The 13,362-nt window shown below is 47.2% G+C and overlaps 1 protein-coding gene across 1 annotated transcript in view; it reads right to left on the bottom strand.

The window, feature by feature from the left end:
• Window positions 1–2,902: 2,902 nt before the first annotated feature.
• The window catches only part of BFSP2 (beaded filament structural protein 2), a 68,829-nt gene continuing 58,369 nt past the window's right edge, over window positions 2,903–13,362 (bottom strand). Inside the window, exons 5-7 of the mRNA XM_047874115.1 lie at window positions 12,552–12,683; window positions 5,804–6,024; window positions 2,903–3,167 (exon numbers count right to left, since the gene is read on the bottom strand). Of these exons, the coding sequence (XP_047730071.1) occupies window positions 3,164–3,167; window positions 5,804–6,024; window positions 12,552–12,683 (357 nt within the window). The 3' untranslated portion in view covers window positions 2,903–3,163. The remainder of the gene's footprint in view (window positions 3,168–5,803; window positions 6,025–12,551; window positions 12,684–13,362) is intronic.

Here is a 13,362-nt window from a genome sequence, read left to right as displayed (position 1 = left end):
AATAGCCAAGATGTGTGTATGGATGGATGAATGGATAAAGAAGTTGTGGTATATATATAGACACACACACACACACACAGATGGGAATATTATTTAGCCATAACAGGCAGGAGATTCTGTCATTTGCAACAAATGGATGGACTTTGAAGGCTTTATAGTAAGTGAAATAAGTCACACAAAGACAAATAGTGTCTGATCTCATCTGTACGTGGAATCTTATCAAAGAAACAAACAAACGACTAGACTGTTAGAAAAAGAGATTAGATCTGTGGTTAGCAGAGGTGGGGGGTGGAATTGGAGGAAGGTGGTCAAAAGATACAAACTGCCAGTTATAAGAGAAATACATACTAGGGATTCATGTATAACATGATGACCACAGCTAACACTGCTGTATGGTACATGTAAAAGTTAAGAGTAAATCCCAAGAATTCTCAGCACAAGGAAAACATAAATTTTTCTTTTTTATATGTGTGTCTATATGAGATGATGATGTTAACATACTGTGATAATCATTACACAATATATATGTATGTCAAATCATGATGCTATACACCTTAAATTTATACAGTGCTGTTTATCAATTACATCTCAATAAGTCTGGGGAAAGAAAGAGTATCTGTGGGTTATTTAGAGATAATCAGAGACCAGCATGGGCCTTGAGGATTCTTGCTGAATCATCTTACTGAAAGCCCACAGAGATCAGATCCGGATGTCTATTTTCATGCCTTCTATAATAAGCTGAATTATAGGAAGGGGTCGTGCAAACTGTAATGTGCCTGCTTGGCCTGTTTTGCTTTGTTTTTCCTTTCATGTGCACACCCAGACTCCCCAGTGAGATTGTAAACCCACCGGAGCAGAAAGCGGCTTCTGTTTCCTGGTATCCTTGAAGTCCAACAAGATGAGTAGGTGCTCGGAAGTGTCGTAGATGACAACGAAGGTGAGTTTGTTCTTGGGTCTGAAAGCAAGTGGACGTTCTAGCAGTCTCACTGGGTGTTACACTGTGCCCCAGGGGCCAGAGGCCAGTGGCGTTACCTAGTCTGGAAATAGCACGCATCTGCGCTTCTGGAGGAGTCCGTCGGAAGCCCTTCTCTGGTCCGCTCCCGAACAAATGCTCTGTCCTTGACACCAACAGAAGCAGCAGCCTCCCCAGCCACCTGTCAGCACACTGCTGCCAGAGTGTAATTTTACCGGATGTTGTGAGAGGAAGCCTGAGTTAAATAAGGCCCTAGCGCAATCAGGGGGCCAGCAGTGCCTTTTCTTACCTGTTAATGAAGCCTCATTAGAAACAGCAAGAAGCCTTGCTGAGAACTGGAAGCACCAGTCTGCCTGGGCTCTCCCTGCCAAAGGATGATTAACTAAATGATTTACGGCAGCTGCTCTTTGAGATTAGGGAGCGGAGGAGATGGAATGTGTGCAGCCCCACACAGCACACTGGTGGAAACTCAGGATGGTGTGCAAATCCAACCTCCCCTGCGTCCAATAGCTGAAACTGCTTCCGGGGTCTGGAAAACGCGTGGCCATTCAGACACAGAATTACCTCCTTTTGATGGCTGACCTTTCGGGGCCCTCCAGCTGTGTGTAGGTTAGGGATTTAGGTCTTGGCTGGGGGGCAGAAAATCAATTGTTAACAAGGAAGAAAGAAAAGAAAAGACCTCCGTGTACAGTGCATCCATCATAGCTAGGCCAGGGCACACACTCTGCCTTCTAGGGAGGCCCTTGCTCCCAGTGCTTCAATTGTGGGCACTCCTGGGGTGTGCGGCTGTGGCGGGGGTTGGGGGATGGCTGCTTTGTTGAAACGTAGCAGTAGGTGGTGCCTTGGCTATTTCCGTGCCTCAGACAACAAACAGAATTATGTAAAGGTGTCGTGCAAACTGTAAACACCTGTCCTGTACACACGAGTTATGAATACAATTCCTTTGATCCTAGAAGCCAAAAAGGGAAACCAGCTGGCGCATTTTCAGCCAGGAGACTCCGCTTCTTGCCTTGCTTTTCTTCTAAGCTTTCTTAAGGGTAAAGAAGGTTTCTTTTGTTTATGTCAGCTTTGGCTATTTGGAATCCCAGGGCTGGGGGGGAGGGTGTCTTTGAATATGCCCATATTGGACACTTCCCCCGCCCCGGCTGGATTAGCCACTTGTGAGAACAGACTCCGCTTGGATATTTTGGTCTGTAATTCTGGGTGGCGGGTCTGTAATTCTGGACTGACAGAAGCTTGGGGGAAGAATTAAGAAATTAAGACTGGGCTTTGTGTGTGTGGTTTTGGAGACACTAAGAGCTCGTGGTAGGACACAGGTGGTGGTTTCAGTTTTAATCAGAAGGCGGGGAGTCTTGCCTAGGTAGGGGGCGATTCATGAACTATATTTGGGTGGGCTGGGTCCTGAGAAGGCTGGGGGAAGGATCCTGGAAGAAAATTCCGAGGCTGCAAGTGGGATAGGCAGCCACAACCTAATTAATGCCCTCCCCCACAAGACTTAAATTGAAGTACCCTTTCAACTGATTGAGAGATAGTCTGCCAATCACAGTGGAATGTGTGTGTCTGCACGTGTGTGTCTGCACGTGAGTGCCCGTGCAGAGTTCATTCAAGAGATCTGAATGCTCTGTGATGTCTGTGATCATGATATATTCGATAAAGTACTGCGTCAATCCTCTCTCTAGCAAGAGTGATATTTTTGCCCCAAACTGGGTCAACCCGGCGTGCCATGAGCACAAGCCTTGCCTAAGCGGCGCGTTTATGTCCATAAACCCAAGAGTGCCTGGCCCTTGGATGACGAGGCAGATGGCGTCAAGCTCAAGGACCCTTGCAGAAGCCTTTAAGAATGGCTCCATGAGCAAAAGCCGGCCAGGTAATGTGATATCCATTCCACCTGACAGTGGGCCGAGCAAGGTGGGCAGACTGGAAGCCACACACAAAGCCTTTATTTGGAGAGGCACAAGGGAGGTTGATCAAGCTACAGACTATTTAAATTAAGGCAGAAGGACCCTCTCCACTTCCAGGATGCTTTTCAGATTAAGCCGAATCAACCAGGGAATCCAGCAGGGAATCCAGCTCAGGAGGGTAGGGCGGTGGTGGGAGTCTATGAGGGTGTGGAGGAACTCCTCTAGGAATTTCACTGGTCACTTGGTGAGGGAGGAAGCATTTCCTTTATGAAAAGAGGAAGTTTCTTCATTAACTGAAACAAACAAAAAATACATACATGTGAAAGAAGTCATAGATGATGAAAATTAGTAAAGATATCATGGGAGGAGTATAGGACAGGAAAAAATTTGGCTTTTGGAGCAAGGCAGTTTGGGTTTCAACCCCCTGTCCCATGGTTATTAGATATGTGACTTTGGGCAAATGACTTAAGCTCTCTGAGGCTTTGTTTCCTGTCTATAAAATGGGGAGAATGATGTCATCCTGGCAGTTTTGGGGAGAAATGAAGATAAAGAGCCTAAGACTATCTTGGCACATAGCAGGCACTCACTAAATGGAGTTCTTATATTCCTGAAGTACATTCAGCCTAACTCATTACTTTCTGTATATGTTTAAAACAATTTTATGTATTTATTCAGATGTTCATGGGCATTTGAAAAAATTAGCTTTCTTAGGAGCATCTAGCTTTTATAATCAAGAAACCAATCCAATAAAAAGGCAGTTGGAAAGGAGCTGGGTGACAAATTTTCCATTCGAAAGGAGGGAAGATTAGGTTGCTTCTATTCAGATCTCTTGCCTTCAGAAGAAAAATGTGGCACAGCACATTGGAAAAGCCAGGAGACCTGGGCTCTAGTCCCAGCTCTGCCTCCACCTTCCCGTGTGATCAAGGACACATCATGTTCTGCTCTGGGCTTTACTATTCTCCTTGAAATTGAGGGGTTGGACTGTAGAATCACTAAGTTGTCTCTCAGAGCTGATATTCTATTCATTATTCAATGTATGTCTTGGAAGGGGCGTTGGAGGGAAATACAGAATTATGATAAAATAAAGGCTTGGATTTCCTTAAAGAGCTGGCAAGGAAACTGAGCCTCAAGACTTATGTATATGCTCCTAGAATTCTTATCCGTTAAAAAAATGACTGCAGGGGAGCCTGAGTAGCTCAGTCTGTCAAGCGTCTGACTTTTGATTTCGGCTCAGGTCATGATCTCAAGGTACGTGAAATTGAGCCCTGCATGGGACTCGGCACTGACAGTGTGGAGCCTGCTTGGGATTCTCTCTTCCCCCCTCTCCCTCCGCTACTCACTCTTTCTCTTTCTCTCTCGTTCTCTCTCAAAATAAATAAACATTTAAAAAAGACTATATATACACATACGTGTGTGAGCATACACATACATACACAGATGCATATATGCCATTCCTATCCCTTGTCTCTCTCTAGTATGGAGGCTGGAAAAGCTAAATCATTGCTTTCCCAGCATCCCTTGCAGGTAGGAATGGTCACATGAGCAGGTTATGATCAATGTGAGATAAGGAAAATCCACTGCAGGGCTTCTCAAAATGCTTTTCTTTCACTGATAAAAGAAAAGAGCCACAAACGGAAAAGATTTTTTTTGTTGTTTCCCTCTTCTCTCCCCTTCTTGCCATGAATGTCTGGAGATGTGGCAGGCATTTGGCAACCATGGGTGACAAAATGAAGACAGAAAGCCAATATATCAGGGATGGTATATCAGAAAGATGAAAGAGCTTGGGACCTTAATGAAATCATTGAGTAACCTACACCACCTTATTTCTGGAACTCTTAGATAAATGTGGTTTATGCCCTTGCTGTTCAAACTGTGGTTTTTTGGGCCAGCAGTTATGGGCACTACCTGGGGGTTTTGTTAGAAGTGAAGACTCTCCTGCCTTACCCCAGACCTGGTGAAGCAGTGTCTGCATTAAAAAAAAAAAAAAAAAAAAAAAAAAAAAAAAAAGTCCCCAGGTTGTTCTCTATCTTTAAGAATCTGGTTTTTTTTTTTCTGTTTTTCTCTTTTTATCTTTGTTCATTTGCTTTTGTTCTTAAATTCTACATATGAGTGGAAACACAGACTCTTACATACAGAGAACAAACTGGTGGTTGTCAGAGGGGAGGTGGGTGGGGGATGGATGAAATAGGCGATGGGGATTAAGGAGTGCACTTATCTTGATGAGCACTGAGTGAGGTACAGATTGTTGAATCCTTATTTTGTACACCTGAAACTAACATAACACTATGTTAATTATACTTCAATAAAAATAAAAGATGCCCAGGTTTTGGCGTTTTAAGTGCACATTAAAGTTTCAGGAGCATTGATTTGTGGACCCACTAATGAGGGTCTATTACATTCAGCTGAAAGTATTCCTAACAGACATCATGTGTGTACTCAGTATGTATGAACACATAGAGGTATGTCTGTGTGCATGTGTGTGTGTCCGTGCGTGCCTGCATTATGTGAATATATGAACAGAAAAAACCCTTCAGGGACCTAGGCTGTGGGAGCGTGTGTGTGTGTATATGTTTGTGTTGGGAGTTTGAGGATGATTTCTTTTTTACTACCTTTTTTAAATGTTTCTTTATTTTTGAGAGAGAGACAGAGCATGGTGGGGGGGGGGGGGGAGGAGGAAGGGCAGAGAGAGAGGGAGACACAGAATCCAAAGCAGGCCCCAGGCTCTGAGCTGTCAGCACAGAGCCCCACCAGGGGCTCGAACTCTCAGACTGTGAAATCATGACCTGAGCTGAACTTGGACGCTTAACTGACTGCACCACCCAGGCGCCCCTTCCCCTAGTTACTTCTCTAGCGTTCGAAAAACTTTTTGTTTCAAACCCATGGGCATGTCTTCTTGTCACTCACGGGAATCGGGAAGACGGGGGCTTACCAGCTCTCCTCCCTGTCCAGCAGGGCGTGGTAGGACGCCACGTCCCTCTGCAGCTGGGCTTTGTGCGCCAGCAGATGCTCTCGAGCCTGCTGCTGCTGCTCCGCCTCTGAGCGCGTCTCCCTGAGCTCCGCCTCCAGCCTGCTCACCACGGCGCCCAGGTTCTGCAGCTCGATGTCGTGCCAGTGCTTGGCGTCGTGCAGGGTGTTCTCCAGGCCTCGTTTCTGCCAAAGAGAGAACGCGGGTCCGAACCCGAGGCCGCAGGCAGGGCCCTTGGAGAGGGAGGTGGGTGGAGCTGTGGGAGGGGCTGGCATGGGCCCGGGCTGTCCATTTCTCCCAGGACAATGGCTTCGCTGGCTCCCCGGGGGAAATGATGACTCTTCCTGGGGAGGCCAGACTCTTGTTTGGTCTGATTCACTGAGCCTTCTGATGGGGGGTGGGGGGAGGAAGAAAGAGAAGAGGGGAAGGAGAGGGAGAAAGATGAGGTATAGTGATGAGACAGAATGAAAGAGTCAGGAGAATAATGAGGGGGAAAAAAAAACGAGAGTGAGAAATTGACACACAGGCACACAAGGGGGAGGCAGTTTGCAGGTGGTTTTCAAAGAAATCTTGCTCTCTGAACTGCCTCTGGGTCTTTCTGCCCCTGATTTCTCACTCCCTGGGGGGCCTTTTCCTCCTCCACTGCTGAAACCCCATCCATTTTTAAGCTAAAAAGCCTTTTCCTCCAGCATTCTTGCCCACATTGCCAGAGTTAGCATGAGCATCTCTGGCCTTTACACACTCAGCATTTTTTCTTTAGTGTGTTACTATCACACCTTGGCTAAGTTCTCTTCTCCTTGCTGTCCCCTCTCTGTGGGCACCCCACCACCCTCTCCTGAGTCTGTTTCTCTCTGAGCTGTGCTTCTCCTGTCTGTGTTGGTTGGTCTCTGCCACACTCATGATTTTAGTTGTCTCTCTCCCGGTGACTCCTGCATTGATATTTCCAGCACAGACCTCTCCCCCGAGCACAAACCTGCTCCTGAACTTCTTACTGTAAATATATACAATCCATGGGCATCTCAAATCAAGGTGTCCACAATGGAGCCACCGGCTTCCTTCTGAACATGCTTGCCTCTCCTATTCTGTGCTTCAGCTGGTGAACTCACATGGACTAGAAACCAGGGAAAGAAAGGCATGTCCCTAGTCTTCCCTCCCTCCCCAGTTCATCATCAGTGAATTCTACCTCTTGTATATTCTGAAAAATTTTCACATTCGTGCTCACTCCCCACCAGCCACAGGTGCCCAGGATGGATGCTTATCACTGCTCCCCTGGGGTAACCTCAGTAGCCTGCAGCTGGTCTCCTGGTCTCTAGCCTCCTGCTTTTGCATTCCCCACAGAGCAGCCATACATAGTGCTCTGCCTGAAGTCCAAATCTGGGTTTGTATCTCTTCTTCCGTCTCATCTGGATCATTCTTACTCATCCCCAAGTCCAAGCTCAGGGGTCACCTCCCCCAGGAAGACTTCCTTGATAGTCTCTCACCCCATCCCCTCCCTCCCCCCCCAAGGCTGGGTTAGGGCTACCTCCTCTGGGTTTCCACAGCTGCCCAAGTACATGCATGCCCTTGAACTTGTAATAGTGGGCTGAGCTTCTTAGGGGCATGTCTCCCCTACCGGAGAGTGAGCAGAAATGAAATTTCTGTAACCCCAGTGATAAGACAGAGGCTGGCACAGAGTAGGTGCTCATCTGGGTGTGTTGCCCAGGATGACAGCACTATGGTTACACTTATTGCCCTACCTGTCTCCCATATACCAAGTGTTGCAGACCATAGGGCTGACCAATAAACACCTTTAGAAAACTGCATGCGTCTGTCTTTAACATTTTTTAATAGTTGTAATTATGGTGTACTTATAATTTAGCATCTGACTTTTTATACAACACATAAGAACAGATAAATATCTTTTCAAATTGGATTGAATAAAATCTCGATGAAGCAACTTTCTGTTGTTTCTCTTCCCTAGGAGGAGATTTTTCATACCTTTTTGATGACTGTGGTTGAAATGGAGGATTGTTGGCCATGATGCCATCTTGAATCATGGCTCCTGTTAAGCAGGGGCCACTATTATCTTATTTAAACTATCTTAATTCCATTGGATATGAGGATATTAAACCAGATTCCCATCCTAGGTACATTTACAGGTGGCAAAAATGTGACTAATAGAAAATAAATCTAGATCAGTATCTGGTCTAGGGTTATTATTTTGGTGAGATCTGAGAACCGCTCCATAGCAATGAGGATGCAGAAATGGCCACCTGCACATTGAGAATCACTTGTTCCACACTGGGTTTTCTCCCTTTGTTTATCAGGAAATTGCTTGGTTTGTAGTGTTTATTGTTGATGTTGGACCTGTAACACCTGTTATTTGGAAAAACCTTTTATGGAATCATGTTTGGATCATCTGTCTACAGTTTCTGCTCCATGTTCATGGGTGACTTCTCCATGTGGCCTGGGGTTTTCTCTGATGACTTAGGACCCATTGCCCAAGGTGGGTTCATAGGAACCCCTATCAGAGGTCTTCTGTCTCTTCCATCCCACCCTTAGAGTCACAGTCCAGCTTCCCCACCTAAGTCCCTGAAATCCTGGCCTGGTCCTCCCAGAGACACTTGGGCTTGGATGATGGCAATCAGGCCACTGATGCACATCTCCTAACTCTGGCCCCCTCAGCCACACAACACCAGCAAGCAAAATGAGGTCACAGAACCAAACTTATTCCCCAGTCTCTGGAGATTTGAAGGGACTTCCTTGAACTGCTAAGCCCTCCAGAAAGTAAAATAGTGACCTTATGTGATTTCTGGCCTTGAATCCTATTCCTGGTTTGAGTTGACTGAACACAGAGCTCAGTAGGCTTTAAGCACCATCATTGGTGTCTGGCTGCCAATATAAATAGGGCCTTGTTGGCAAAGGGGACTGAAAGTGTCTCCAGCGTGGCTGTCTGAGACGTATATGAGCCATGGTGGCCTTGTGTGTGCAGGGTGCTCAGACTGAGGATAACGGGGATGCCTGAATGAGCAGAGCTGTATTTGAAAGCTGCAGGAAAGTGTGCTACTTATTCTGGCTTAGTCTGTGCTCCCAACCTTGCCCACACGGCCCAGTGACCAGAACTCTGATCTACTCGAGGTAGCAGGGGACAGAGGCAGCCTGTCCTGGGTCCTGAGCACCACCAGCATGTCATTACTCTTAAGACTTCTGGTTGGGGGGGTGTGAATTTTCTTCCCATTTGTTCCAATAGTTAGGACCATGGGGTTTAAGTGAGGTGATCAGATGATGCCAACTTGGGATTACTTTGCCAGTGGTTATAATAATTTTACAATGATGATCAATAATAGATACATATACCGACTGCTCACTCTGTGTCAGGCACTGCGCTAAGGGCTTGACCTGCATTGTTTAATTAATCATCCCAATGACTTTATAAAGTAAATACTGTTAGGTCCAGTGGTAGATCACATTTCCAAAGGCAGTTATAATCATTATCTCCATCCTACATGTCCTTTCACTATGTGACCTTGCCACTGCCTCATCAAGAGGTGGTGTTTATTTCTCTTCTTGTGGGATCTGGGATGGTCTGTGCCTGCTTAGACCAACAGGATTCCGTATAAGTGATATGTAGGGACTTTCAAGTCCAGGTGTTAAGAGGCCTGGGAGCTTCTGTGCTCACGCTCTGAGGGAAGCCGCTTCCATGTCAGATGTCCAACTATACGACTGCAATGATTTGAGGAAGTCAAAGCCAGCCACATGGAGAGGTCACATGGAGGGAGAAAAAGAGGCACCTCTGGGGCACCAGACATGTGATTTGAAGCCATTCCTGGATGGGCCAGCCCCAGCAGATGCCACATGGAACGGAGAAGAGCTGTCCCTGCTGGACTCCACCTAAATTGCAGAGTGAATGAACAAATGATTTACTGTTGTCTTCGGCCACTAACACGGAAGGGAGCTATGATAACCCAAATAGATCCTCACTCTGCAAGTGAGAAAACAGAACCTTAGAGAGGTCACGCAGCTAGTGAATAGAGTCAGGATTCCAGGTTCCAGAGTCTGGTACCAACCCCCAATCCCATAGGCCTACCGTGGTCTAGTAGAGAAACAGAGCCAGAAGGGCTTGGGTCCTCCACTTGTTACTCGTGTTAATGGGCAAACCCCTGAACCACAGTTTGCTCTTCTGCAAAATGGGATGTCAGTCATAGCCCACCACACTTCTCAGTGTTTCTATGAAGGTCTAAGGGCAGAATGCTTGTGAGTATGCTCTCATTGCTATTGGTATCACTTTGAACACTCACCAAGTGCTTTGGGGACATAAAGCTAACTAGACATGGTCTCTGCCCTGAAGAAGTTAATGTGACATCAGAGGATCAGCTGATATACCACACGAACCACAGGGCTCTGAATGTGAGTGGGTGGCAGGTGGAGAGACCACCCCAGCTGTGGGAGTCAGGATCTAGGCTCTTCACTGGGAAGCACTGGCAGGTCTTCCACTTCACCTGTGCTAAGGGTATGTGAGGACAGGTAGAGTGGGCAAGGCTGGGGAGTCATGGGAAGAACATGTCATGGGAAGAACATGTCCAAGGGCTCAAGGGTAGGAGAGCAAAGGGTGAGTCCTGGGTATCTCCTTTCCTATGGAATCTGGGCTGGTCTCTGAATGAAACCCAACCTGGGTGGTGCTGGAAGGTCTGGCAAAGGAAGCCCTTCTGCTTTACCCCCAGGCAATTCCACCGAACATGTAGAAGAGAGGGGACAGTAGATAGAGGAATGTCCCAGATGGGGCAACAGTGGACAGGTGAAGTTTACTGAAGGGAGGAGAGGATGGATAAAGCTTTAGAGGTATTTCGAGTTTGGAAAAGGAAGACAGAGCCCTCGGTGTTGGGGGACCTGAATCTTACCTGCAGCATGGTGGTGACAGCATCTGCAGAGGGACATTGTTGAGAGCAGGCTAGGACTTGCTGAGAATGGAGGCTGCTGGGAGGACCTGCTTTGGGGAACCAGTACCCTCTGCTGTGTTCAGTCATTTGCGCACAGGTTTTCTCTTACCCGTCTGTTATGAGTTTTTAGACAACAGGAACCATCCACTTCCTGTTTGCATCCCTGGGACCTGCTTCAGGGAGGGCTTAGCACACACGAGGCGGCCAATACACGTTTGGAATGTGTGCTGAGTGATGAGCCACCTCTACTCAGGTGCGATTCATCCAGGATTTTTTGATGATGTGGGGTTGAGTGTATGTCCCCCACATTTTGCCTGGCACTTTCTATGACTGGAAGAGTGGCAATTTTGACAGCCACAAGAACACCTGGGGAACAAACGGCAGCCCCTTAACTGTGCTTAAAGCAAGTTGGGCAAAGGGCAGCACCCCTAACATTAGCATCAAGGGTTATGGCAGGTGAGTAAAACTGATTACAATAGAATTCACATAGCTCTGAGTAAATAATGCAATGTCTTCCAATTTTTTGGCTAAAGTCACATTGCTCTCAGCTGTAGTTTCCTGATTTTTCTCACCTCAAATCCTTTTCTCACATCCCCTTGCACTGACCCAGATCCCATCACAGGATGTGTGGGAGAGCAGAGGAGCGGTGAGATGTGTGTCGTGTCGTGCTGTGGCATGGCAAGACTGAGCATCTTCCTGAGCTGACTGGGCACCATGTGACCTTGTTGGCCAGAGGACATGGACCCAAGTGAACTGAAGACGTAAAGGAGGGGAGCTGGGGGTGATGGGATCAGCTTGGCCACAGGCAGTGAAAAAGTTGTTTCTGAGGGAATCAGCTAGAATAAATCCTTGTGCTAACTTCTTGGGAGGTGGGGCTGCTGGTTTGGTGTCGGAACTGATTTGGGTGGCAAGACTGAGATGGGAGTGTATGGGGAATGGTAGAAGAGAGGGGCACTAACAATAATACTGGAACTTCCACAAGGCTTGAAACTGATGGGAGAGATGGGCTCCCTGGGCCTCAGTGGAGTCCAGACTACCACAGCTGCACAAGGATTGCATGAACCATCGCCTTTCATGCACTCCAGTGTGGACAACAGGCTTGTGGTTCAAATCTAATAATAACAATAATAATAATAATAATAAATAAATAATGCAAGAGATCTTTCCACAAACCCCAGTGAGTCTGAGGCGCTTACTAGGTGTCTTAGGTTTGGTTCCCCAGAAGCAAAGCCTGAGGTAGGGATCCTGGTACCTGTAAATAATTAAGGGGTTGTTCTCAAGAAAAGGGGGGGCAAGGAAAGCAGTATAGAGCGGAGGAAGGTGCTAAGCCAGGAGGTAGTCTCAGCAGGAGACTGGGACAGCCTGATCCCACAGAGAGCTTGGAGTATGAATTACACTGTAAAACCTACTCCACTTGGAAGCAAGTGGGCTGGACTTTTAAACCTCATGTCAGCCGTCATTGGCTGAGGGGGGGTGGGGGTGGCGGGCCTAACCTTCTAGGCCAGGTGTCTACTATTCGAGGACAATTCCCTGGAGAAGTGGGGCCCCTGAAGAGGGACGTCTGGGGGTATCAGCGGCCATCACTCACAGCAGCGGCCTTGTGTAGGGTATTTCGGTGGGGCACTAACAGCGTCTACTCTTCTTGTTGTGATTCTGTATCAGACGACCCTTTCAGGACTCAAAACTCATGCTGTGAAATGGGAATCTCTTGCAAACTCTGACCCACATGACTAGGGTTCAACAGTTGAGAGTTAAAACTGACATAAGAAACGCCAGGCTCCTCCCGGCCCACTCACCAGGGCCCGCAAGGATTCCGTTTCAGCCTGGAGGCTCTGGACCTGGCACGAAGTGTTGTGCAGCTCCAGCCTGAGGGCGGCGGCCAGCTTCTCTTCCTGGGTCTGCGCCATGCGGGCCATTTCCGCCTGTTGCTGTGGAGGGTCAGGTGTCCGCGTGAGCAGGGGTGCGTGGAGAGCCCGAACCTCGCTTTCCCTCTCGCCCTTCCCAGTGACCACTCCACTGCATGTCACTTAGGGCAAACAGCTGGCAGATTGAAATATCCCCCTTTTTCTACAGATGCCCCCACCGATTCGTATCCAAGCATTTACTTAGTTTGAACATATAGTGCATGCAAATAGAATAAAATTCAAAAGATTTTTCTGAAGGATTTATAGGAGAAAGTCTCCTTTTGTCCCTATGCCCTAATTATCTAGTTCTCTTGTTTCCAGTTTCCTATACCTCTTTCCAGAAATATTCCATATATTTATAAGTAAATAGGTATGGTCATCCCCCATCCTCTTGCTTTGGTACTTAATCTATCTTAGAAAATATTTTCTACCAGTATATATAGATCAATTACATTCTTTTATTAAAAAAATTTTTTTGGGGGGGTGTTTATTTTTGAGAGAGAGGGAGAGAGTGTGAGTGGGGAAGGGGAAGAGAGAGATGGAGGCACAGAATCTGAAGCAGGCTTCAGGCTCTGAGCTGTCAGCAGGGGCTGTCACGCGGGGCTGGAACTCATGAACCTTGAGATCACGACCTAGGCAGAGGTCAGAGGCTTAACCGCCTGAGCCACCAGGCACCCCTCAATTACATTCTTTTAAACGGCTC

The sequence above is a fragment of the Prionailurus viverrinus genome, chromosome C2, assembly GCF_022837055.1.
Source record: "Prionailurus viverrinus isolate Anna chromosome C2, UM_Priviv_1.0, whole genome shotgun sequence".
NCBI classification, from domain to species: domain Eukaryota; kingdom Metazoa; phylum Chordata; class Mammalia; order Carnivora; family Felidae; genus Prionailurus; species Prionailurus viverrinus.
Note: the sequence above shows the minus strand (reverse complement) of the source record. Positions and strands in the feature narration are given on the sequence as shown.